Source organism: Salvelinus fontinalis, chromosome 26, assembly GCF_029448725.1.
Source record: "Salvelinus fontinalis isolate EN_2023a chromosome 26, ASM2944872v1, whole genome shotgun sequence".
NCBI lineage: Eukaryota > Metazoa > Chordata > Actinopteri > Salmoniformes > Salmonidae > Salvelinus > Salvelinus fontinalis.
In genome coordinates, this window is record NC_074690.1 from 15,965,765 (window position 1) to 15,992,423 (window position 26,659).

At 43.2% G+C, this 26,659-nt stretch overlaps 1 protein-coding gene across 2 annotated transcripts in view; it reads left to right on the forward strand.

Annotated features, from left to right (window-relative positions):
• Positions 1 to 26,659, forward strand: part of LOC129823727 (low-density lipoprotein receptor-related protein 8-like) — a 228,828-nt gene that overhangs the window by 161,157 nt on the left and 41,012 nt on the right. For both annotated transcript variants that reach the window (XM_055882677.1, XM_055882678.1), the window contains exons 5-7: positions 9,951 to 10,346; positions 17,275 to 17,397; positions 19,117 to 19,239. In XM_055882677.1, coding sequence (XP_055738652.1) covers positions 9,951 to 10,346; positions 17,275 to 17,397; positions 19,117 to 19,239 — 642 coding nt within the window. The remainder of the gene's footprint in view (positions 1 to 9,950; positions 10,347 to 17,274; positions 17,398 to 19,116; positions 19,240 to 26,659) is intronic.

Genomic DNA, 26,659 nt, shown 5'->3' on the forward strand with positions numbered 1-26,659 from the left:
CCACCAAACTCCAGAAGAGGAATTAAAGATTCTCGGAAGCCTTTTAGTAAAATCGTTTTACTACAGGCCCCAACTGACATGAAAGTCTCTACCCATGTAGCTGGAAATGCTTATGTATTTTACTAATGGACCTGCTCATGTGTGATATGCATGTTTATGGAGTTTCCTTAATAATTGAAGTGTAGATTATTGGGGGTAGGTTGCACGTGCCGTGTTGTGCGTGTTTGCACTGAAACGTACACTCTGTGTGTGTGTGTGTGTGTGTGTGTGCGTGCGTGCGTGCGTGCGTGCGTGCGTGCGTGCGTGTTCATACTGATAAGACACGGCAGAATCAAATGGGACGCTGTGGTTTAATATTGATGAAGACTATCCCTGCAGCTCAGCTGAATCTCAAATGGTTCCATCAGTAGAAGGCCTGGTACAGTAACTGATAATCCTCATCACTGGCCTTAGTGAAATGAATACATTAAGCTGTGTGTGTGTGTGTGTGTAATGGAACACATGGTGAATTGAACATATGGGTGTAGTAGTATGATAAACAGGATGATCATGATACTCTGTTTCCACGTTCTGCCAGAGGCTAATTCACACCCATCAGCTTGATGATACGTGACGATTAGAGCTCAGCACAGGCAAAATCCTAGCGGAAAACCTGGTCCAGTCTGCTTTCCACCAGACACTGGGAGATGAATTCACCTTTCAGCAGGACAATATCCTAAAACACAAGGCCACATCTACACTGGAGTTGCTTACCAAGAAGACAGTGAATGTTCCTGAGTGGCCAAGTTACAGTGGACTTCAATCTACTTGAAAGTCTATGGAAAGACCTGAAAATGATTGTCTAGCAATGATCAACAACCAATTTGACAGCTTGAAGAATTAAAAAAATATATAATACGCAAATGTTACACAATCCAGGTGTGTAAAGCTCTGAGAGATTTACACAGAAAGACTCACAGCTGTAATCACTGCCAAAGGTGATTCTACAAAGTATTGTCTCAGGGGGGGTGAATACTTATGTAAATGATACATGTCTGTATTTCTTTTTCAATACATTTGAAAACATTTCTAAAAACATTTTTTCACTTTGTCATGAGTAGAAACATCTATTTAACCCAATTTGGATTCAGGCTGTAACAAAACAAATTTGGAATAAGTCAAGGGGTATGAATACTTTCTGAAGGCACTTTGTACTGTATCTGTGCTGCTCTTTTCTGCTTTAGCCACTGGTCTAGTCTGTTATGGACTATTATGGTCTGGTCTGTTATGGTCTAGTATGGTCTGATCTGGTCTGTTATGGACTATTATGGTCTGATCTGGTCTGTTATGGACTATTATGGTCTGATCTGGTCTGTTATGGTCTGATCTGGTCTGTTATGGACTATTATGGTCTGATCTGGTCTGGTCTGTTATGGTCTAGTATGGTCTGATCTGGTCTGTTATGATCTGGTCTGGTCTGATCTGTTATGGTCTGGTCTGGTCTGTTATGGTCTGATCTGGTCTGTTATGGTCTAGTATGGTCTGATCTGGTCTGTTATGGTCTGGTCTAGTCTGTTATGATCTGGTCTGGTCTGATCTGTTATGGTCTGGTCTGGTCTGTTATGGTCTGATCTGGTCTGGTCTGTTATGGTCTAGTATGGTCTGATCTGGTCTGTTATGGTCTGGTCTAGTCTGTTATGATCTGGTCTGATCTGTTATGGTCTGGTCTGGTCTGTTATGGTCTGATCTGGTCTGGTCTGTTATGGTCTAGTATGGTCTGATCTGGTCTGTTATGGTCTGGTCTAGTCTGTTATGATCTGGTCTGGTCTGATCTGTTATGGTCTAGTATGGTCTGGTCTGATCTGTAATGGTCTGATCTGGTCTGTTATGGTCTGGTCTGGTCTGTTATGGTCTAGTATAGTCTGGTCTGTTATGGTCTAGTATGGTCTGGTCTGGTCTGTTATGGTCTGATCTGGTCTGGTCTGTTTTGGTCTAGTATGGTCTGGTCTGGTCTGTTATGGTCTAGGATGGTCTGGTCTGGTCTGGTCTGTTATGTTATGGTCTGGTCTGTTATGGTCTGGTCTGTTATGGTCTAGTATGGTCTGATCTGGTCTGGTCTGATCTGGTCTGGTCTGTTATGTTCTAGTATGGTCTGGTCTGTTATGGTCTGGTCTGTTATGTTCTAGTATGGTCTGGTCTGGTATGGTCTGATCTGGTCTGGTCTGTTATGTTCTAGTATGGTTTGTTATGGTCTGATCTGGTATGGTCTGTTATGGTCTAGTATGGTCTGATCTGGTATGGTCTGGTATGGTCTGTTATGGTCTGGTCTGGTCTGTTATGGTCTGGTCTGGTCTGGTCTGATCTGGTATGGTCTGTTATGGTCTAGTATGGTCTGGTCTGGTCTGATCTGTTATGGTCTAGTATGGTCTGGTCTGGTCTGGTCTGTTATGGTCTAGTATGGTCTGGTCTGGTCTGATCTGGTATGGTCTGGTCTGGTCTGTTATGGTCTAGTATGGTCTGGTCTGGTCTGGTCTGATCTGGTCTGGTCTGGTCTGTTATGGTCTAGTATGGTCTGGTATGGTCTGATCTGGTCTGGTCTGTTATGTTCTAGTATGGTCTGGTATGGTCTGATCTGGTCTGGTCTGTTATGTTCTAGTATGGTCGGTTATGGTCTGATCTGGTCTGGTCTGTTATGTTCTAGTATGGTCTGGTATGGTCTGATCTGGTCTGGTCTGTTATGTTCTAGTATGGTCTGGTATGGTCTGTTGTGGTCTAGTATGGTCTAGTATGGTCTGGTCTGGTATGGTCTGTTATGGTCTAGTATGGTCTGGTCTGGTCTGTTATGGTCTAGTATGGTCTGCTCTGGTCTGGTCTGTTATGGTCTAGTATGGTCTGATCTGGTCTGTTATGGTCTAGTATGGTCTGATCTGGTCTTGTCTAGTCTGGTCTGATCTGGTCTGTTATGGTCTAGTATGGTCTGATCTGGTCTGGTCTGTTATGGTCTAGTATGGTCTGGTCTGTTATGGTCTAGTATGGCCTGGTCTGGTCTGTTATGGTCTAGTATGGCCTGGTCTGGTCTGTTATGGTCTAGTATGGTCTGATCTGGTATGGTCTAGTATGGTCTGGTCTAGTATGGTCTAGTATGGTCTGATCTGGTCTGGTCTGTTATGGTCTAGTATGGTCTGATATGGTCTGGTCTGTTATGGTCTAGTATGGTCTGATCTGGTCTGGTCTGTTATGGTCTAGTATGGTCTGGTCTGTTATCGTCTAGTATGGTCTGATCTGGTCTGGTCTGTTATGGTCTAGTATGGTCTGGTCTAGTATGGTCTGTTATGGTCTAGTATGGTCTGGTCTAGTATGGTCTGGCCTGGTCTGGTCTGGTATGGTCTAGTATGGTCTGGTCTGTTATGGTCTAGTATTGTCTGGTCTGGTCTGTTATGGTCTAGTATGGTCTGATCTGTTATGGTCTAGTATGGTCTGATCTAGTATGGCCTGGTCTGTTATGGTCTAGTATGGTCTGGTCTGTTATGGTCTAGTATGGTATGGTCTATTATGGTCTGATCTGGTATGGCGTGCTACATTCTACACTGAAAAAGCAAGTAATGTAAAGATTTTCAGTCTATTACTGTGAAGTAAGAATAGCAGCCGCATGTCTGAGTCTGCTTCTTGCAGGTGTGTAACAACCGGTATAATTAGGGAATAATTTGGTGAACTCTTTAAAGAATTAAAGAATGAACACAGCTCTTTCCAGTATCACTTAGGTTATCTTTAAATGCATAATGAATGAGGGATTAACTAAACATAATGAATGTGGGATTAATGAAACGTAACGCATGCGGGATTAACTAAACATAATGAATGAGGGATTAACTAAACATAATGAATGAGGGATTAACTAAACATAATGAATGTGGGATTAACTAGACATAATGAATGAGCGATTAACTAAACATAATGAATGTGGGATTAACTAGACATAATGAATGTGGGATTAACTAAACATAATGAATGAGGGATTAACTAAACATAATGAATGAGGGATTAACTAGACATAATGAATGAGGGATTAACTAGACATAATGAATGTGGGATTAACTAGACATAATGAATGAGGGATTAACTAAACATAATGAATGAGGGATTAACTAAACATAATGAATGAGCGATTAACTAAACATAATGAATGAGGGATTAACTAAACATAATGAATGAGCGATTAACTAAACATAATGAATGTGGGATTAACTAGACATAATGAATGTGGGATTAACTAAACATAATGAATGAGGGATTAACTAAACATAATGAATGAGCGATTAACTAAACATAATGAATGAGGGATTAACTAAACATAATGAATGTGGGATTAACTAAACATAATGAATGAGGGATTAACTAAACATAATGAATGAGCGATTAACTAAACATAATGAATGTGGGATTAACTAAACATAATGAATGAGGGATTAACTAAACATAATGAATGAGCGATTAACTAAACATAATGAATGTGGGATTAATGAAACGTAACGAATGTGGGATTAATGAAACGTAACGAATGTGGGATTAATGAAACGTAACGCATGCGGGATTAACGAAACATAATGATTGAGGGATTAACTAAACGTAGTAATTGAGGGATTAACTAAACATAATGAATGTGGGATTAATGAAACGTAACGCATGCGGGATCAACGAAACGTAACACATGTGGGATTAACTAAACAAAAGGCATGTGGGATTAACTAAACATAAAGCATGTGGGATTAACTAAACATAAAGCATGTGGGATTAACTAAACATAAAGCATGTGGGATTAACTAAACATAAAGCATGTGGGATTAACGAAACGTAACACATGTGGGATTAACTAAACAAAAGGCATGTGGGATTAACTAAACATAAAGCATGTGGGATTAACTAAACATAAAGCATGTGGGATTAACTAAACATAAAGCATGTGGGATTAACTAAACATAAAGCATGTGGGATTAACGAAACGTAACACATGTGGGATTAACTAAACAAAAGGCATGTGGGATTAACTAAACATAAAGCATGTGGGATTAACTAAACATAAAGCATGTGGGATTAACTAAACATAAAGCATGTGGGATTAACTAAACATAAAGCATGTGGGATTAACTAAACATTGAAGCATGCTCTTAATGCAAGACTAATGCTGTTGGTTGGTGACTTTCTGCATATTCAATTCGGTTTCGACATTGATACAACGTACCAGTTACATTGAAATACCGTTACATTAAACTAACATAAAAACAACGGTGACTCAATGTCCTAAATCTGCCCGTGCCCCCACCGTCATTGCTGTTTCAAAGCCACACCCACTGGGTACAGTTCAACGTTCATTGAAAGTAAATGGAAATGACGTTAATTCAACCAGTGTATGCCCAGTGGGGTTACCAAGAATTCATCTGTTTTGACACTGTGGGCGGAAAGGAGCCTCTAAAATTAAATGTCTCCCTTCGAATCAAATGACATTTTATTTATACGGTGCTTTTTTACCCTGTCATTCGTCACACAGAACAAAATGTTTGAGACAGGAAACCAGGGTTGTGTTCATTAGACACGAAACGGAAGAAAATTCTCCAACCGGAGTGAAACAGGCAGGTATTTTCTGATCTTGTGCAATAGGAAAGACTCATTTTTCATTGCACAGTGTTTTGCTACGGTGTGCCCTAATGAACATAGCCCAGACATAAACCCCCCCTATAAGTGCGAGCCCGACAGAGGCAGCAGGGGGAAACTCCTTGCTGTCTGTAGAATATCAAATTTCCACTCTCCGTGTGAGTTTTCTGCTGAGATAGAATGTGTGTCCTAAGTGGCCCCCTATTCCCTATTTAGGACACTAAGTACTGCGCTACGTAGGGAATACGGTGTCATTTGGGACACTGGCAGAGACCGTAGGAGCGATGGGATGGCTGTATTTCTCTTGACTGTGTGAGAGAGAATGGAGAGATAGAGATCTACCACTGAGTGGAGGACAGAGCCTGCTGTGAGAGGTCTTTTATCGCTCTCTCTCTCCCTGTGATGAGAGGTCTTTTATCGCTCTCTCTCTCCCTGTGATGAGAGGTCTTTTATCGCTGTCTCTCCCTGTGATGAGAGGTCTTTTATCGCTCTCTCTCCCTGTGATGAGAGGTCTTTTATCGCTCTCTCTCCCTGTGATGAGAGGTCTTTTATCCCTCTCTCTCTCCCTGTGATGAGAGGTCTTTTATCGCTCTCTCTCCCTGTGATGAGAGGTCTTTTATCGCTCTCTCTCTCCCTGTGATGAGAGGTCTTTTATCGCTCTCTCTCTCCCTGTGATGAGAGGTCTTTTATCGCTCTCTCTCCCTGTGATGAGAGGTCTTTTATCGCTCTCTCTCTCCCTGTGATGAGAGGTCTTTTATCGCTCTCTCTCTCCCTGTGATGAGAGGTCTTTTATCGCTCTCTCTCTCCCTGTGATGAGGGGCCGACTCTCACTGTCTCTGTGATGAGAGGCCCGCTTTCACTGTCTCTGGGATGAGGGGCCCGCTCTCACTGTCTCTGGGATGAGGGGCCCACTCTCACTGTCTCTGTGATGAGAGGCCCGCTCTCACTGTCTCTGTGATGAGAGTCCCCCTCTCACTGTCTCTGTGATGAGAGTCCCCCTCTCACTGTCTCTGTGATGAGAGGCCCGCTCTCACTGTCTCTGTGATGAGGGGCCCCCTCTCACTGTCTCTGGGATGAGAGGCCCCCTCTCACTGTCTCTGTGATGAGAGGCCCCCTCTCACTGTCTCTGGGATGAGGGGCCCCCTCTCACTGTCTCTGGGATGAGAGGCCCCCTCTCACTATCTCTGGGATACTCACACCATCCATCTCTCTCCCGCTCTCTGTCTGTCTATGATACCAGCACCATCCCTCTCAATCTCTATTGGTCCCTTTTGTGTCTCACCATCTCTGCACTCTTAGAAAAAACGGTGCTATCTAGAATCTTAAAGAGTTCTTAAGCTGTCCCCGTAAGATAACCCTTTGAAGAACCCTTTTTGGTTCCAGGTAGAACCCATTTGGGTTCCATGTAGAACCCTCTGTAGAATGTGTTCTACATGGAACCAAAAAGGTTTCTACCTGTAACCAAAAAGGGTTCTGCTATGGGAACAGCCGAAGAACCCTTTTTTCTATAAGTGTGAGATACCAGCACCAATCCTCTCTATCGGTCTCTGTGTTTCTCAATCATCATTATTCACCATTCATTCAGTATTATCTGTAATCAAGGTAGCATTCACAGTAATGCAGAAGTGTTTAGAAACATATTCAGTTCTTATTTACAATTAAAGTGACTCCAAAATGACACAGTACATTATTTACCATTCATTTCACAAAATAATCTGAAACATAACCAAAATAAAGAGCAAATCGATCCAGCAAATGTGTAGAGTCACAAGCTTGATGTAGTCATTGTGAGCTATGAATATGGGAACAAATACTTACCCTTTGACTACTTTAATACACATAAGTGAATTTGTCTTAATACTTTTGCTCCCCTGGGGGGGGGGTACTCTGTACGTAAAGTGGTGTGATTTCTAAACGGTTCACCCGATACGGATGAAAATACCCTCAAATTAAAGCTGGCGGTCTGCACTTTAACCTCATACGGTGCACTGGGGAAGTATTCAGACCCCTTTTACTTTTTCCACATTTTGTTACGTTGCAAATGTATAAAAAAATGACCTGCAATGTCACATTTTCATAAGTATTCAGACACTTTACTCAGTACTTTGTTGAAGCACCTTTGGCAGCGATTACAGCCTCAAGTCTTCTTGGGTTTGACGCTACAACCTTGGCACACCTGTATTTGGGGAGTTTCTCCCATTCTTCTCTGCAAATTCTCTCAAGCTCTGTCAGGTTGGATGGGGAGTGTTGCTTTACAGCTATTTTCAGGTCTCTCGAGAGATGTTCGATTGGGTTCAAGTCCGGACTCTGGCAGGGCCACTCAAGGACATTCAGAGACTTGTCCCAAAGCCACTCCTGTGTTGTCTTGGCTGTGTGCTTAGGGTCATTGTCTTGTTGGAAGGTGAACCTTCACCCCCAGTCTGAGGATTCTGAGCCCTGTGGAGCAGGTTTTCATCAAGGATGTGCTTTGCTCTGCTCATCTTTCCCTCGACCCTGACTAGTCTCCCAGTCCCTGCCACTGAAAAACTTCCCCACAGCATGATGCTGCCACCACCATGCTTCACCGTGGGGATGGTGTCAGGTTTCCTCCAGACGTGACGCTTGGCATTCAGGCCAAAGAGTTTAATCTTGTTTTCATCAGACCAGAGAATATTGTTTCTTATGGTCTGAGAGTCTTTAGGTGCCTTTTGGCAAACTCCAAGCGGGCTGTCATGTGCCTTTTACTGAGGTGTGGCTTCCGTCTGGCCACTCTACCAAAAACACCTGATTGGTAGAGTGCTGCAGAGATGGTTGTCCTTCTGGAAGGTCTCCACAGAGGAACTGTGGAACACTTTCAGAGTGACCATCGGGTTCTAGTTCACCTCCCTGACCAAGGCCCTTCTCCACCCATTGCTCAGTTTGACTGGGTGGCCAGCTCTAGGAAGCGTCTTGGTGGTTCCAAACTTCTTCCATTTAAGAATGATGGAGGCCACTGTGTTCTTGGGGACCTTCAATGTGGCAGAGATTTTTGTGTACCCTTCCCCAGATCTGTGCCTCGACACAATCCTGTCTCGGAGCTCTACGGACAATTCCTTCGACCTCATGGCTTGGTTTTTGCTCTGACATGCACTGTCAACTGTTGGACCTTATATAGACAGGTGTGTGCCTTTCAATGTCATGTCCAATCAATTGAATTTACCACAGATGGACTCAAACCAAGATGTAGAAACATGTCAAAGATGATATATGGAAACAGGATGCACCTGAGATCAATTTCGAGTCTCATAACAAAGGGTCTGAATACTTATTTACATAAGGTATTTCTGTTTTTTATTTGTAAAAATTAGCACACATTTCAAAAAATCAGTTTTCGCTTTGTCATTTTGGGGTGTTGTGTGTAGATTGATGCAATTTTTAAAAATCAATTTTGGAATGAGCTGTAAAGTAACAAAATGTGGAAAAAGTCAAAGGGTCTGAATACTTTCCAAATGCACTGTAGGTACTTCTTTGGGGGGGTTGGGGGCGCCCCCATCTTGCTGGGTGCGTGCTACGCCACTGCTTAAATTACAAGTTAAGTATAACTATAAAAAATGTAAGACGTGTCAAATAAATTATATGCAGAAGATCCCTGTTCCTTAAATAGTGTTGTGCGTAAAAAAAGTGTGGTAATACCGTATATCCCAATATGATGCAGGAACTGTATGAAAATATGAATACCACCCAACCTTTCTCTATCTCTTTCCCTCTCTCTCTCTCTCTCTCTCTCTCTCTCTCTCTCTCTCTCTCTCTCTCTCTCTCTCTCTCTCTCTCTCTCTCTCTCTCTCTGTCTCTCTGTCTCTCTGTCTCTCTGTCTCTCTGTCTCTCTCTCTCTCTGTCTCTCTCTCTGTCTCTGTCTCTGTCTCTGTCTCTCTCTGTCTGTGTCGCCCTCTCTGTCTCTCTCTCTCTCTCTATCTCTATCCCCCTCTCTCTCTCTCTCTCTCTCTCTCTCTCTCTCTCTCTCTCTCTGTCTCTGTCTCTGTCTCTGTCTCTGTCTGTGTCGCCCTCTCTGTCTCTCTCTGTCTCTGTCTGTGTCGCCCTCTCTGTCTCTCTCTGTCTCTCTCTGTCTCTCTCTGTCTCTCTCTGTCTCTCTCTGTCTCTGTCTGTGTCGCCCTCTCTGTCTCTCTCTGTCTCTCTCTGTCTCTGTCTGTGTCGCCCTCTCTGTCTCTCTCTGTCTCCCTGGAAATGTGATACCAGTATCATCGCCACTTCTCTTTTTTTAAGTCAAGTTCACGTTTGCTGGTTTGTCTGATACCGGCAGGATCCTGAATGTGTGTTGATGTTGTAACTCTAACTGACCCCTCCAGGCAACAAAGCCTGCCCGAAAAGCCAGTTCCAGTGTGCCAACCGCAAGTGCCTGGCACCTGTCTACGTGTGCGACGGCGATGACGACTGTGGCGACGGCTCTGACGAACTCAAATGCTCCGACCGCCACTCGCCAACGAACACCTGCAGCCCGCACGAGTTCCGCTGCAACACCTCGGAGTGCGTGCCCGTCATGTGGAGCTGTGATGGCGACCCCGACTGCCCCGACGGCTCTGACGAGTGGCCGGAGCGTTGCGGCCGTGAAGGTTCACATCCACGACGCAGGGTGAACTGTACGATGGAGGAGTTCCGGTGCGCCAACGGGGAGTGTGTGAGGCTGCCGTGGAAATGTGACGGCGATCCGGACTGCAAGGATAAGTCAGACGAGGCAGAATGTCGTAAGTGTTACGTTTTTTTTGTCTTAGATACATGAACATAACATACACATACAGATCTTTCAGAAAGTATTCAGACCCCTTGACTTTTTCCACATTTTGTTACGTTACAGCCTTATTCTAAAATGGATTCAATTGTATTTTTTCCCCATCATTCTACACACACAATACCCCATAACGACAAAGCAAAAACAATGAAATTAAATTAAATGAATCCATTTTAGAATCAGGTTGTAACGTGGAAAAAAGGACGGGGTCTGAATACTTTCCAAATGCTCTGTATGTCACAGGAGCTTGGAGGAAAGGCTCGTGGTAATGGTTGGAGCGGAATGGGAGGAATGGTATCAAATACAACAAACACAAGTTTTCTATGTGTTTGATGCCATTCCATTTGCTCTATTCCAGCCATTATTGTGAGCCGTTCTCCCCTTAGCATCCTCCACTGATATATACTGTACAGTTGACCGGGGCAGCTTTAGCAGGACAGAAATTTGATGAGCTAAATTACAACCATATTCTCTAGCAGTCTAGTTGTGTTCTGCTCCACCTCTGTACATGGAGAATGACAACAACTATCCAGACTACCATATCTTTCATTTATCTTCCATCTGTGTTGCCACACCATTTTGTCACAGAGCACATTTTCATTTCACCAGGCTCCACACAACTCAGTTTATCTTGAGTGGCGAAAGAGAGCTAGAGAGGGAAAGGGAGATATAGAGAGAGAGAGGGAGAGAGAGAAAGAAAGAGAGGAAGAGAGGGAAACAGAGAGATGGAGAGAGAGGGAGAAAGTTAGTTTTTTCTGATAAACACTCTGTGAAGATGGGGGGCAGTCGTGATTAAACAAGTTTTACCATTAGCTGATGTAGGGATCCCCAGGCTCTGTGTGAGTGTGTGTGTTTGTGTCATAATGCCTGTGTGTTTGCGTGTGTCTGTATGTTTTGTGTGTGCCTGTCATCTTCCTCACCCTACCTCTCTCTCTCTCTCTCTCTCTCTCTCTCTCTCTCTCTCTCTGTCTCTGTCTCTGTCTTTCTCTCTCTCTCTCTCTCTCTCTCTGCGGTGTCATCAAGCCCTACCTTTATCCTCTCTCTTCTCCTTCCTCCTCTCTCTCCCTCCAATGTGTCATAAACGCCAATTAACACTGATGTTATTCAGCCAATTGAAAGGCAGCGCAGGGAGTAGGTTAAGCCATACACAAAGGAGTAAGAGCGAGTGTCCATAGGTTGCTAGGCAACCCATTAATGTCCTGTAGTGTTTGAAAGCCCTTGAATAATAGCAAGGTCTCAGTTTTGCCACAGCGAGCTATAACACTATAAATACTCACATGGTGGTCATGATGCTTTATCCAAAGTGACTGGTAGCATACACATATTTTATTTACAGGTAACTGACAAAATCAAGAAAACCCCAACATAAAGCTTCTTAATGGGGTGTTGGGCCAGAACAGCTTTTATTATTGGATCTTAATAAAATAGCAATGCACCCTGGTATAGATTCTACAGGTGTCTGGAACTCTATTGGTATAGATTCTACAGGTGTCTGGAACTCTATTGGTATAGATTATATAGGTGTCTGGAACTCTACTGGTATAGATTCTACAGGTGTCTGGAACTCTACTGGTATAGATTCTATAGGTGTCTGGAACTCTATTGGTATAGATTCTACAGGTGTCTGGAACTCTATTGGTATAGATTATATAGGTGTCTGGAACTCTACTGGTATAGATTCTACAGGTGTCTGGAACTCTATTGGTATAGATTCTACAGGTGTCTGGAACTCTATTGGTATAGATTATATAGGTGTCTGGTACTCTACTGGTATAGATTCTACAGGTGTCTGGAACTCTATTGGTATAGATTCTACAGGTGTCTGGAACTCTATTGGTATAGATTCTACAGGTGTCTGGAAATCTATTGGTATAGATTCTACAGGTGTCTGGAACTCTATTGGTATAGATTCTACAGGTGTCTGGAACTCTATTGGTATAGATTATATAGGTGTCTGGAACTCTACTGGTATAGATTCTACAGGTGTCTGGAACTCTATTGGTATAGATTCTACAGGTGTCTGGAACTCTATTGGTATAGATTCTACAGGTGTCTGGAAATCTATTGGTATAGATTCTACAGGTGTCTGGAACTCTATTGGTATAGATTCTACAGGTGTCTGGAACTCTATTGGTATAGATTCTACAGGTGTCTGGAACTCTATTGGTATAGATTCTACAGGTGTCCGGAACTCTATTGGTATAGATTCTACAGGTGTCTAGAACTCTTGGTATAGATTCTACAGGTGTCTGGAACTCTATTGGTATAGATTCTACAGGTGTCCGGAACTCTATTGGTATAGATTCTACAGGTGTCTAGAACTCTTGGTATAGATTCTACAGGTGTCTGGAACTCTATTGGTATAGATTCTACAGGTGTCTGGAACTCTATTGGTATAGATTCTACAGGTGTCTGGAACTCTATTGGTATAGATTCTACAGGTGTCTGGAACTCTATTGGTATAGATTCTACAGGTGTCCGGAACTCTATTGGTATAGATTCTACAGGTGTCTAGAACTCTTGGTATAGATTCTACAGGTGTCTGGAACTCTATTGGTATAGATTCTACAGGTGTCCGGAACTCTATTGGTATAGATTCTACAGGTGTCTAGAACTCTTGGTATAGATTCTACAGGTGTCTGGAACTCTATTGGTATAGATTCTACAGGTGTCTGGAACTCTATTGGTATAGATTCTACAGGTGTCTGGAACTCTATTGGTATAGATTCTACAGGTGTCTGGAACTCTATTGGTATAGATTCTACAGGTGTCCGGAACTCTATTGGTATAGATTCTACAGGTGTCTAGAACTCTTGGTATAGATTCTACAGGTGTCTGGAACTCTATTGGTATAGATTCTACAGGTGTCTGGAACTCTATTGGTATAGATTCTACAGGTGTATGGAACTCTATTGGTATAGATTCTACAGGTGTCTGGAACTCTATTGGTATAGATTCTACAGGTGTCTGGAACTCTATTGGTATAGATTCTACAGGTGTCTGGAACTCTATTGGTATAGATTCTACAGGTGTCTGGAACTCTATTGGTATAGATTCTACAGGTGTCTGGAACTCTATTGGTATAGATTCTACAGGTGTCTGGAACTCTATTGGTATAGATTCTACAGGTGTCTGGAACTCTATTGGTATAGATTCTACAGGTGTCTGGAACTCTATTGGTATAGATTCTACAGGTGTCTGGAACTCTATTGGTATAGATTCTACAGGTGTCTGGAACTCTATTGGTATAGATTCTACAGGTGTCTGGAACTCTATTGGTATAGATTCTACAGATGTCTGGAACTCTATTGGTATAGATTCTACAGGTGTCTGGAACTCTATTGGTATAGATTCTACAGGTGTCTGGAACTCTATTGGTATAGATTCTACAGGTGTCTGGAACTCTATTGGTATAGATTCTACAGGTGTCTGGAACTCTATTGGTATAGATTCTACAGGTGTCTGGAACTCTATTGGTATAGATTCTACAGGTGTCTGGAACTCTATTGGTATAGATTCTACAGGTGTCTGGAACTCTATTGGTATAGATTCTACAGGTGTCTGGAACTCTATTGGTATAGATTCTACAGATGTCTGGAACTCTATTGGTATAGATTCTACAGGTGTCTGGAACTCTATTGGTATAGATTCTACAGGTGTCTGGAACTCTATTGGTATAGATTCTACAAGTGTCTGGAACTCTATTGGTATAGATTCTACAGGTGTCTGGAACTCTATTGGTATAGATTCTACAAGTGTCTGGAACTCTATTGGTATAGATTCTACAGGTGTCTGGAACTCTATTGGTATAGATTCTACAGATGTCTGGAACTCTATGGTATAGATTCTACAGGTGTCTGGAACTCTATTGGTATAGATTCTACAGGTGTCTGGAACTCTATTGGTATAGATTCTACAGGTGTCTGGAACTCTATTGGTATAGATTCTACAGGTGTCTGGAACTCTATTGGTATAGATTCTACAAGTGTCTGGAACTCTATTGGTATAGATTCTACAGGTGTCTGGAACTCTATTGGTATAGATTCTACAGGTGTCTGGAACTCTATTGGTATAGATTCTACAGGTGTCTGGAACTCTATTGGTATAGATTCTACAGGTGTCTGGAACTCTATTGGTATAGATTCTACAGGTGTCTGGAACTCTATTGGCATAGATTCTACAGGTGTCTGGAACTCTATTGGCATAGATTCTACAGGTGTCTGGAACTCTATTGGCATAGATTCTACAGGTGTCTGGAACTCTATTGGCATAGATTCTACAAGTGTCTGGAACTCTATTGGTATAGATTCTACAGGTGTCTGGAACTCTATTGGCATAGATTCTACAGGTGTCTGGAACTCTTGGTATAGATTCTACAGATGTCTGGAACTCTATTGGTATAGATTCTACAGGGGGCTGGAACTATTGGTATAGATTCTACAAGTGTCTGGAACTCTATTGGTATAGATTCTACAGGTGTCTGGAACTCTATTGGTATAGATTCTACAGGTGTCTGGAACTCTATTGGTATAGATTCTACAGATGTCTGGAACTCTATTGGTATAGATTCTACAGGTGTCTGGAACTCTATTGGTATAGATTCTACAAGTGTCTGGAACTCTATTGGTATAGATTCTACAGGTGTCTGGAACTCTATTGGTATAGATTCTACAGATGTCTGGAACTCTATGGTATAGATTCTACAGGTGTCTGGAACTCTATTGGTATAGATTCTACAGGTGTCTGGAACTCTATTGGTATAGATTCTACAGGTGTCTGGAACTCTATTGGTATAGATTCTACAGGTGTCTGGAACTCTATTGGTATAGATTCTGCAAGTGTCTGGAACTCTATTGGTATAGATTCTACAAGTGTCTGGAACTCTATTGGTATATCTTCTACAGGTGTCTGGAACTCTATTGGCATAGATTCTACAGGTGTCTGGAACTCTTGGTATAGATTCTACAGATGTCTGGAACTCTATTGGTATAGATTCTACAGGTGTCTGGAACTATTGGTATAGATTCTACAAGTGTCTGGAACTCTATTGGTATAGATTCTACAGGTGTCTGGAACTCTATTGGTATAGATTCTACAGGTGTCTGGAACTCTATTGGTATAGATTCTACAGGTGTCTGGAACTCTATTGGTATAGATTCTACAGGTGTCTGGAACTCTATTGGTATAGATTCTACAGATGTCTGGAACTCTATTGGTATAGATTCTACAGGTGTCTGGAATTCTATTGGTATAGATTCTACAAGTGTCTGGAACTCTATTGGTATAGATTCTACAGATGTCTGGAACTCTATTGGTATAGATTCTACAGATGTCTGGAACTCTATGGTATAGATTCTACAGGTGTCTGGAACTCTATTGGTATAGATTCTACAGGTGTCTGGAACTCTATTGGTATAGATTCTACAGGTGTCTGGAACTCTATTGGTATAGATTCTACAGGTGTCTGGAACTCTATTGGTATAGATTCTACAAGTGTCTGGAACTCTATTGGTATATCTTCTACAGGTGTCTGGAACTCTATTGGTATAGATTCTACAGGTGTCTGGAACTCTATTGGTATAGATTCTACAGGTGTCTGGAACTCTATTGGTATAGATTCTACAGGTACCTGGAACTCTATTGGTATAGATTCTACAGGTGTCTGGAAGTCTATTGGAGGGATGCGACATCGTTCTCCCACCAGGAAATACGTCATTTGGTGTTTGTTTTTTAATGGTGGTGGATCAAACCATTCAGTGACCACTCGTGCTCTGTGGATGGGGGTGTTGTCATCCTATGGGGGCATAGCCATGGTAACCAAAATAATGGCCAGCCCAGCATTTTTATACATGACCTTAAGCATGATGGGATGTTAATTGCTTAATTTTCTCAGGAACCACACCTGTGTGGAAGCACCTGCTTTCATTATACTTTGTATCCCTCATTTACTCATTTAGTTTCCATTATTCTATCAGTTACCTGTATGTGACCCATGCTTTTGAATAAGTTTAGTTACGAGCTAGTTTAGCTTTGCGCACACACACACACACACACTAACTGGGGAAAAGAGTCACTATCTGACTTTTGGCTCAGCTACACACACTGTTCTCTATCTCCTGATAACACTAAATCCTCCCCCCCATGCTTTATATAATATTGCTTTTTAGTGGGCTCTAGAAGGGAGTTTCATGTCTGGGCATGGGAATTAATGGCGACTAGGAGTGGAATACGGCTCCGCAGCGGCCTCCATCTTGGGGCAGGATACTGAAGATCATATATCACAGAGCCCACGGGTTAACTGCTTCTCCTGCTAGGTACAGCTAATGTTCCGCTTTAGCAGGATTGAGTGTGTGTAGAGGGGTTGTCTGTCTGTCTGTGTGTCTGTCTCTCTGTGTGTGTGTGTGCTTCTTGAGTCCTCAGTTGAGTCCTCAGTTGAGTCCTCAGTTGAGTCCTCAGTTGAGTCCTCAGTTGAGTCCTCAGTTGAGTCCTCAGTTGAGTCCTCAGTTGAGTCCTCAGTTGAGTCCTCAGTTGAGTCCTCAGTTGAGTCCTCTGTTGAGTCCTCTGTTGAGTCCTCTGTTGAGTCCTCTGTTGAGTCCTCCGTTGAGTCCTCCGTTGAGTCCTCAGTTGAGTCCTCAGTTGAGTCCTCAGTTGAGTCCTCAGTTGAGTCCTCAGTTGAGTCCTCAGTTCAGTCCTCAGTTCAGTCCTCAGTTCAGTGCTCAGTTATTTAGTGTTTAACGGTCTCTTCTTCCTGTAGTCAATTTTTTTTCCAACTCTCTCCCCTTCTTGCGTTTGTGTGCGTCTGTGTGTATCCATGTGTGTGTCTGTGTGTATCCATGTGTATCCGTGTTTGTGTCTGTGTGTATCCTTGTGTGTGTGTATTACAGCCCTACTGACGTGCAGGCCAGATGAGTTCCAGTGTGGTGACGGCTCCTGTATCCACGGTACCAAGCAGTGTAACAAGGTCCACGACTGTCCTGACCAGAGTGACGAGGGTGGCTGTGTCAACGGTATGTGGAGACCCCTGGTTAGGTGTGTGTGTGTGTGTGTGTGTGTGTGTGTGTGTGTGTGTGTGTGTGTGTGTGTGTGTGTGTGTGTGTGTGTGTGTGTGTGTGTGTGTGTGTGTGTGTGTGCCTGGCTTACTAGCTGTGTCAACAGTATGTCAGACACTCCGTCTGGCTGTCTGCATGGCTGGTTGGCTTGATAGCTGGCTCTCTATGTCTGACTGGCTGGCTGACTCTCTATGTCTGTCTGGCTGGCTCGATATGTTTGGCTGGCTGGCTCTATATGTCTGACTGGCTGGCTCTATATGTCTGGCTGGCTGGCTGACTCTCTATGTCTGGCTGGCTGGCTCGATATGTCTGGCTGGCTGGCTGACTCTCTATGTCTGACTGGCTGGCTCGATATGTCTGGCTGGCTGGCTGACTCTCTATGTCTGGCTGGCTGACTCTCTATGTCTGACTGGCTGACTCTCTATGTCTGGCTGGCTGGCTCGATATGTCTGGCTGGCTGGCTTGATATGTCTGGCTGGCTGGCTTGATATGTCTGGCTGGCTGGCTGACTCTCTATGTCTGACTGGCTGGCTCGATATGTCTGGCTGGCTGGCTGACTCTCTATGTCTGGCTGGCTGGCTCGATATGTCTGGCTGGCTGGCTCGATATGTCTGGCTGGCTGGCTGACTCTCTATGTCTGACTGGCTGGCTCGATATGTCTGGCTGGCTGGCTGACTCTCTATGTCTGGCTGGCTGACTCTCTATGTCTGACTGGCTGACTCTCTATGTCTGGCTGGCTGGCTCGATATGTCTGGCTGGCTGGCTTGATATGTCTGGCTGGCTGGCTTGATATGTCTGGCTGGCTGGCTGACTCTCTATGTCTGACTGGCTGGCTCGATATGTCTGGCTGGCTGGCTGACTCTCTATGTCTGGCTGGCTGGCTCGATATGTCTGGCTGGCTGGCTGACTCTCTATGTCTGGCTGGCTGGCTCGATATGTCTGGCTGGCTGGCTCGATATGTCTGGCTGGCTGGCTCTATATGTCTGACTGGCTGGCTCTATATGTCTGGCTGGCTGGCTGACTCTCTATGTCTGGCTGGCTGGCTCTATATGTCTGACTGGCTGGCTCTATATGTCTGACTGGCTGGCTTGATATGTCTTGCTGGCTGGCTGACTCTCTATGTCTGGCTGGCTGGCTTGATATGTCTGGCTGGCTGGCTGACTCTCTATGTCTGACTGGCTGGCTCGATATGTCTGACTGGCTGGCTCTATATGTCTGGCTGGCTGGCTCTATATGTCTGACTGGCTGGCTCTATATGTCTGGCTGGCTGGCTCTATATGTCTGACTGGCTGGCTCTATATGTCTGGCTGGCTGGCTGACTCTCGATGTCTTGCTGGCTGGCTCTATATGTCTGGCTGGCTGGCTCTATATGTCTGACTGGCTGGCTCTATATGTCTGGCTGGCTGGCTGACTCTCGATGTCTTGCTGGCTGGCTCTATATGTCTGACTGGCTGACTCTATATAGCTGACTGGCTGTCTGTCCCGTTTTACTGGCTTGGCAGTCTTTGTGTCTGGCTGGTTGGCCAACTTCCTGATTGGCTCGTTGGCGCTATATCTCTAGCTGACTGGTTGTCTGTCTGTCTGTACCTTCCTGTACCTGTCTGTCTGCTTGTCTGTGTATGTCTGCCTGGCTAACTGTCTGTAGTAAAAGTCTTTCCCCATGTCTTCCTGCCACAGCCACTAAGTGTGAGGGTCCCTTGAAGTTCCTGTGTAAGAACGGAGAGTGTATCGACAGTGCCAAGGTGTGTGACAACTTCAAGGACTGCAAGGACCGTTCTGATGAGCCCAAGAAGGAGTGTGGTAAGAACACACACACACACACACACACACACACACACACACACACACACACACACACACACACACACACACACACACACACACACACACTTGCATGATAACACTCACATTCTAAAGAGCACACACATACACACACACTGAGAGGGTCCTCTTCAAATGGATTATGTCCTCTTTCCATGGTTCTTAATGGTCTCACCCCTGTGTAGTAGAGAACCAGAGTGACCTGTGACCTCCAGGGTCAGCGCTCCGTCAGAGCCACCAGTACCAACCTATTGATTAGATCACAATCTTTATTCTCTTTCTTTGCAAAATGGAGGCGGAAAAGCTGTTTATAGCGGATGTACGTATTTGCCTGAGAAGGAGCCATTTGAGAATTCATCATTTTAGGGACATGAAAAGGAAAATAGTTTTGCACAAATTATAGAATTGAAAAACTGGTGTGCGTGTGTGTGCGTGTGTGCGTGTGTGTGTGCGTGCAGCTGTACCGGAGTACACATAATATAGCTATTCTGACTATACCAATACCAAACTGAATATAGCTATTCTGACTATACCAATACCAAACTGAATATAGCTATTCTGACTATACTATATTCAGATTGGTATTGGTATAGTCAGAATAGCTATATTCAGTTTAGCACAAATTCTGAAACAATGACGTGGTTGTTTTACATATCTTAATTGAATGCACTGATTGTAATGCTCTGGAAAAGAGTGTCTGCTACATGACTATATAAAACGTGAATGTACAATTAAATAAATGTTTTTTGGTGTCTGCCAGTGAGCATTTACAGTGCCTTCAGAAAGTATTCAAAACCATTTGACTTTTTCCACATTTTGATGTGTTACAGACTGAATTTAAAATAGATATAATTTAGATTTTTGGTCACATTCCTACACACAATACCCCATAATGTGAAAGTGGAATTATGTTTTTTGAATTTTTTATAAATTAATTAAAATGTAAAATTGAAATGTCTTGAGTAAATAAGTGTTCAACCCCTTTTTATGGCAAATAAGGTCAGGAGAAAAACAATAGCTTAACAAGTCCCATAAGTTGCATGAACTCACTCTGTGTGTGCAATAATAGTGTTTAAAATTATTTTTTTAAGACTACCTCATCTCTGTACCCCACGCATACAATTATCTGTAAGATCCCTCAGTCAAGCAGTGCATTTCAAACACAGATTCAACCACAAAGACCAGGGAGGTTTTTCAATAAAAGCAGACATTGAATATCCTATTGAACATGGTGGCGCTATTAATTCCACTTTGGATGGTGTATCAATACACCCAGTCACTACCAAGATACAAGCGTATGTCTCTAAGAGCTGAAAACGGTTGTCTAGCAATCTACAACCAATTTGACAGAACTTGAATAATTTTTTAAAGAATAATGGGAAAATAATGTACAATCCAGGTGTGGAAAGCTCTTAGGGATTTACCCAGAAAGACTCACAGCTGTAATCGCTGCCAAAGATGATTCTAACATGTGTTGACTCAGGGGTGTGAATACTTATGTAAATTAGATATTTCTGTATTTCATTTCAAATGCATTTGCTAAAAATTCTAAAAACATGTTTTTACTTTGTCATTATGGGGTATTATGTGTAAATGAGTGAGAAAAAATATGTATTTAATCCATGTTGTATTCAGGCTGTAACACAACAACATGTGGAATAAGTCAAGGGGTATGAATACTTTCTGAAGGCACTGTGTGCAGAGATGTGTGTGTGTGTGTGTGTGTGTGTCTTCAAGCTAGCATTTATGCAAAATGTGTGTATGCTCACCATAACAAAGTGGCTATCACCATTGCATTTCAAAGCGTCGAGGGGCACGAGTCAAATTAGTACCAAGAGAAGAATAGCCTCTGTGTGCTCATCAAAGGGGAGAGAAACAAACATCTGTCTGTCTGTGTCTGTGTCTGTGTCTGTGTCTGTGTCTGTGTCTGTGTCTGTGTGTGTGTCTGTGTGTGTGTGTGTGCGTGTGCGTGTGCGTGTGTGTGCGCACAGTGCCTTCAGAAAGTATTCAAAGTATTCACTTTTTCCACATGTTGTCATGTTACAGCCTGAATTTAAAACGGATGTCATTTTGATGTTGTCACTGATTCTACACACAATACCCCATAATGTCAAAGTGGATTTTTTTAAATATACATTATTAACAAATGTAAAGCTGAAATGTCTTGTGTCAATATTCAACCCCTTTGTTGAATACGCCTAAATAAGTTCAGGAGTAACAGTGTGCTTATTAAAACTTCTTAACCTGTTTGGCGTGCAAGCCCTACGTCGATACATTTATGACAACAGCCACTTCAAGTGCAGGACGCGAAATTCGAAATATTTTTTTTTTTAATATTTAACTTTCACACATTAACAAGTCCAATACAGCATATGAAAGGTACACATATCGTGAATCCAGCCAACATGTCCGATTTTTAAAAGGTTTTACAGGGAAGACAAAATATGTAAATCTATTAGCTAACCACGTTAGCAAAAGACTCCACTTTTATTACTCCATCAGTTTTTGACTCCATCAGTAGCTATCACAAATTCGGCCAAATAAAGATATAAATAGCCACTAACCAAGAAACAACCTCATCAGATGACAGTCTGATAACATATTTATTGTATAGCATATGTTTTTTTTCGAAAAATGTGCATATTTCAGGTATAAATCATAGTTTACATTGCAGCTACATTCAGAAATTGCACCGAAAGCAGCCATAATATTTACAGACACCAACGTCAAATACCTAATTACTTATCATAAAACATTTCTGAAAAATACATAGTGTACAGCAAATGAAAGACAGGCATCTTGTGATGCCAGACAATATTTCCGATGTATTAAGTGTTTTACAGCGAAAACAAAATGTAGCATTATATTAGCTTAGCACAATAGCCAGAAACACTTGGGCGCCGGCGACTACGACAGATATATGAAATAACATCATAAATTGGGTCTTACTTTTGCTGATCTTTCATCAGAATGTTGAACAAGGTGTCCTTCGTCCAGATGAGTCGTTGTTTGGATTCAGAATGGCAACTTTCTCTCTCCATTTAGCAAGTGCGCTAGCCGGGTTGCACGGATCTCTCCATGTAAACAAACGGAAGAGAACGGAACATGGCAAAACTCCCGAAAAAATTTCAATAATCTGATGAAACTATATTGAAAAAACATACTTTACGATGATATGGTGACATGTATCAAATAAAATCAAAGCCGGAAATAATAGTCGCATATAACGTCAGCAAAACAAAAGGCAACACCACTGTCCAAATTGCGTTCTTCAGAGTACCGAAATTTGGGTACACGTCATTCCAAGAGGATTTATTCCATCCCAGATCGAGATAATCACCTCATTTCTTCTCTCACAGCCTTCTTGACACCCAGAGGAAGGTGTATGACGTGCCCATGTATAGGCATGAAGAACAGAGCATCGATTTCAGACGTTCCACTTCCTGGTCAGGAAAAGTGCTGCAGAATGAGTTCTGTTTCACTCAGAGAAATAATTCAAACGGTTTTAGAAATGAGAGAGTGTTTTCTATCCAATAGTAATAATAATATGCATATTGTACGAGCAAGAATTGAGTACGAGGCCGTTTGAAATGGACACATTTTATCAGGCTACTCAATACTGCCCCTTGCAGCCATAAGAATTTTCAAGGATCTCTACAGATCGGTGTTCCACCCGCAGGACGGTTGAGCTAACGTAGGCTAATGCGATTAGCATGAGGTTGTAAGTAACAAGAACATTTCCCAGGACATAGACATATCTGATATGGGCAGAAAGCTTAAATTCTTGTTAATCTAACTGCACTGTCCAATTTACAGTAGCTATTACAGTGAAATAATACCAGGCTATTGTTTGAGGAGAGTGCACAGTTCTGAACTTGAAAAATTATTAATAAACCAATTAGGCACATTTGGGCAGTCTTGACACAACATTTTGAACAGAAATGCAATGGTTCATTGGATCAGTCTAACATTTTGCCCATGCACTGCTGCCATCTAGTGGACAAAATCTCAATTGTGCCTGGGCTGGGATAATACATTATGGCCTTTCTCTTGCATTTCAACGATGATGTTTTTTTCTTTGTATTATCTTTTACCAGACCTGATGTGTTATATTCTCCAACATGAATATCACATTTCCACAAACTTCAAAGTGTTTCCCTTCAAATGGTATCAAGAATATGCATATCCTTGCTTCAATTCCTGAGCTACAGGCAGTTAGATTTGGGTATGTCATAATAGGCGAAAATGTCAAAAAAGGGGTTGATCCTTATTAACAAATCACATAGGAAGTTGCACGGACTCATTCCGTGTTCAGTAATAGGGGTTAACATGATTTATTTATGACTACCCCATCTGTACCCCACACATACAATTGTCTGTAAGGTCCCTCAATCGAATAATGAATTTCAAGCACAGATTCAACCACAAAGATTTACAGGGCTCCCGAGTGGCGCGGCGGTGTAAGGCACTCCATTTCAGTCCTAGAGGCGTCACTACAGTCCCTGGTTTGATTCCAGGCTGTATCACAACCGACCGTGATTGGGAGTCCCATAGGGCGGCGCACAATTGGCCCAACGTCGTCCGGGGGTAGGCCGTCAGAAATCTGTAAGTAAGAATTTGTTCTTAACTGACTTGCCTAGTTAAATAAAAAAAATAAAGATCAGGGAGGTTTGTCAATGCCTTGCAAAGAAGGGCATCGATTGGTAGAATAAATAAAATAAATATTACTAGCCTAATTGACAGAGTGAAAAGAAGGAAGCCTGTACAGAATACAAATATTCAAAAACATGCATCCTGTTTGCAATAAGGCACTAAAGTAAAACTGCAAGAAATGTGTAAAATATATTATCTTTTTGTCCTGAATACAAAGTGTTATGTTGGGGCAAATCCAGAACAACACATCACTGAGTACCACTCCATATTTGCAAGCATGGTGGTGGCTGCATCATGTTATGGGTATGCTTGTCATCGGCAAAGACTAGGGAGGTTTTTAGTATAAAAATAAACGGAATACAGCTAATCACAGGCAAAATCCTAGAGGAAAACCTGGTTCAGTCTGCTTTCCACCAGACACTGGGAAACAAATTCACCTTTCAGCAGAACACTAATCTAAAACACAAGGACAAATCTACATTAGAGTTGCTTACCAAGATGACATTGAATGTTTCTGAGTGGCATAGTTACCGTTTTGACTTATATTGGTTTGAAAATCGATGGCAAGACTTGAAAATGGTTGTCTTTCTGAAGGCACTGTATGTGAGTGACTGAGTGTGTATGAGAGAGCAAAAATAGCACAATAACACACACACAGATGTACACAGCTACATTTATTTATATATTTTGATTTTACCTTTATTTAACCAGGCAGTTAAGAACACATTCTTATTTTCAATGACGGCCTAGGAACAGTGGGTTAACTGCCTTATTCAGGAGCAGAACGGCGGATTTGATTTTGCAACCTTTCGGTAACTAGTCCAACGCTCTAACCACTAGGCTACCTGCCACCCCACACATAAACATATACTGTAAAGCTCACCCACGCGGTTGCACACACATTGTGAAAGACACACACACAATCAGATTTGCATGAACACATGCTGTACAGCCTGGGAGGAGACTACACACCTCCAAAACCCTGCAGACGGGCTAGCAGGGGAGTGGGCCAAAATAAATTACGCGATGCTGCGAAAAGACAGGAAGATTGAGAGAGGAAGGTGATGGGAGGGAAGGTAGAAGGGGTAGAGTGAAGGAGGGAGGAGAGAGCATAAGAGACATCAAGGGCAAAGAGAGCTCCTCTCCTCCCTCTTCTCCCTGTCTCTCTTTCTCTGTCTTTTTTTACCTCTCGCTCTCCCGCTCTCTTTCTTTTTCTCCTTCGCTTTCTCTGTTTCTCTCTTTCATTCTCTCTCTCCCTCCCTCCATCTCTCTCTCTGTCTCTCTGACTTCGGTCCTCTCTCTCTCTCCCCCTCTCTCTCTGACTCTGGTCCTCCCTCTCGCTCTCTCTCTCTCTCGCTCTTTCTCTCTCTGTCTCTCTGACTTCGGTCGTCTCATCATCAGCCTTGATACCTAGCTCATCCCTCTGCTCGCTCAACCCTTCACTCACAAGATGTTCCCCTTAGAACAGCAGAGACTGGCAAACACACACACATGTACAGGTGTAGGATCTTAATTTGACATGTATTGTCACAGCAAAAATAATCCTGCAGGTTTTGAACTCTTAGTCTATAGTGTTGCTTGATAGGTGGTTAGACTATAAGCTGGTCAAAATGAGGACACATGAAAGTGGCAGCAGGTAGTCTAGCGGTTAAGAGCTTTTGGCCAAGAACCAAATGATTTCTGGTTCAAATCCCTGAACTGACTAGGTGAAAAATCTGTCAGTGTACCCATGAGCAAGGCACATAACCCTAATGGCTCCTGTAAGGCGCTCTGGATAAGAGTGTCTGCTAAAATTCTCAGCAACAGAGTGATCAAATTAAGATCCTACATCAGTATATGTGTACACCTTTATACGCTCAGTGCACATACACACACCTGCACAACACACATACATACAGAGACACACACATTGGATAAACCACACACATTTATACACACACACGCTGTAAACCACATAACCACACATCCACACAAGGACACACACGTGCTGTTAACCACACCATTCTGTAAACCACAGAAACACATCCTATCTGTTACACACACACAGAGAGAGAGAGAGAGAGAGACATGATGATGGGCCCAAATTGACCCGAATGTACTCCCCTCAACCTCACGCTGCAATAATAACAGTGTATTTCTCGGTTCACTCAGGCGTCTGTTTCCATGTATTGGATATTTTCCCGTTAGAAAGGAAGGCCTATTACCACCAGTATTGATGGAATTTGGTATCATTATTCAGCTAGCGTTGTCATCTGAACAGACAGATGCTTTGCTGCTTCTATCCCCTGGACGAGCTTGTGAGGAGCGACGAGGCATTGGAGGTTGAAAAGACAGAGGGAGAGGGGGCGTGGAGGGAGAGGGGGCGTGGAGGGAGAGGGGGCGTGGAGGGAGAGGGGGCGTGGAGGGAGAGGGGGCGTGGAGGGAGAGGGGGCGTGGAGGGAGAGGGGGCGTGGAGGGAGAGAGGGATGGGGCGTGGAGGGAGAGAGGGCGTGGATGGAGAGGGGCCGTGGAGGGAGAGGGGGCGTGGAGGGAGAGGGGGCGTGGAGGGAGAGAGGGCGTGGAGGGAGAGGGGCCGTGGAGGGAGAGAGGGCGTGGAGGGAGAGGGGCCGTGGAGGGAGAGGGGCCGTGGAGGGAGAGGGGGCGTGGAGGGAGAGGGGCCGTGGAGGGAGAGGGGGCGTGGAGGGAGAGAGGGCGTGGAGGGAGAGAGGGCGTGGAGGGAGAGAGGGATGGGGCGTGGAGGGAAAGA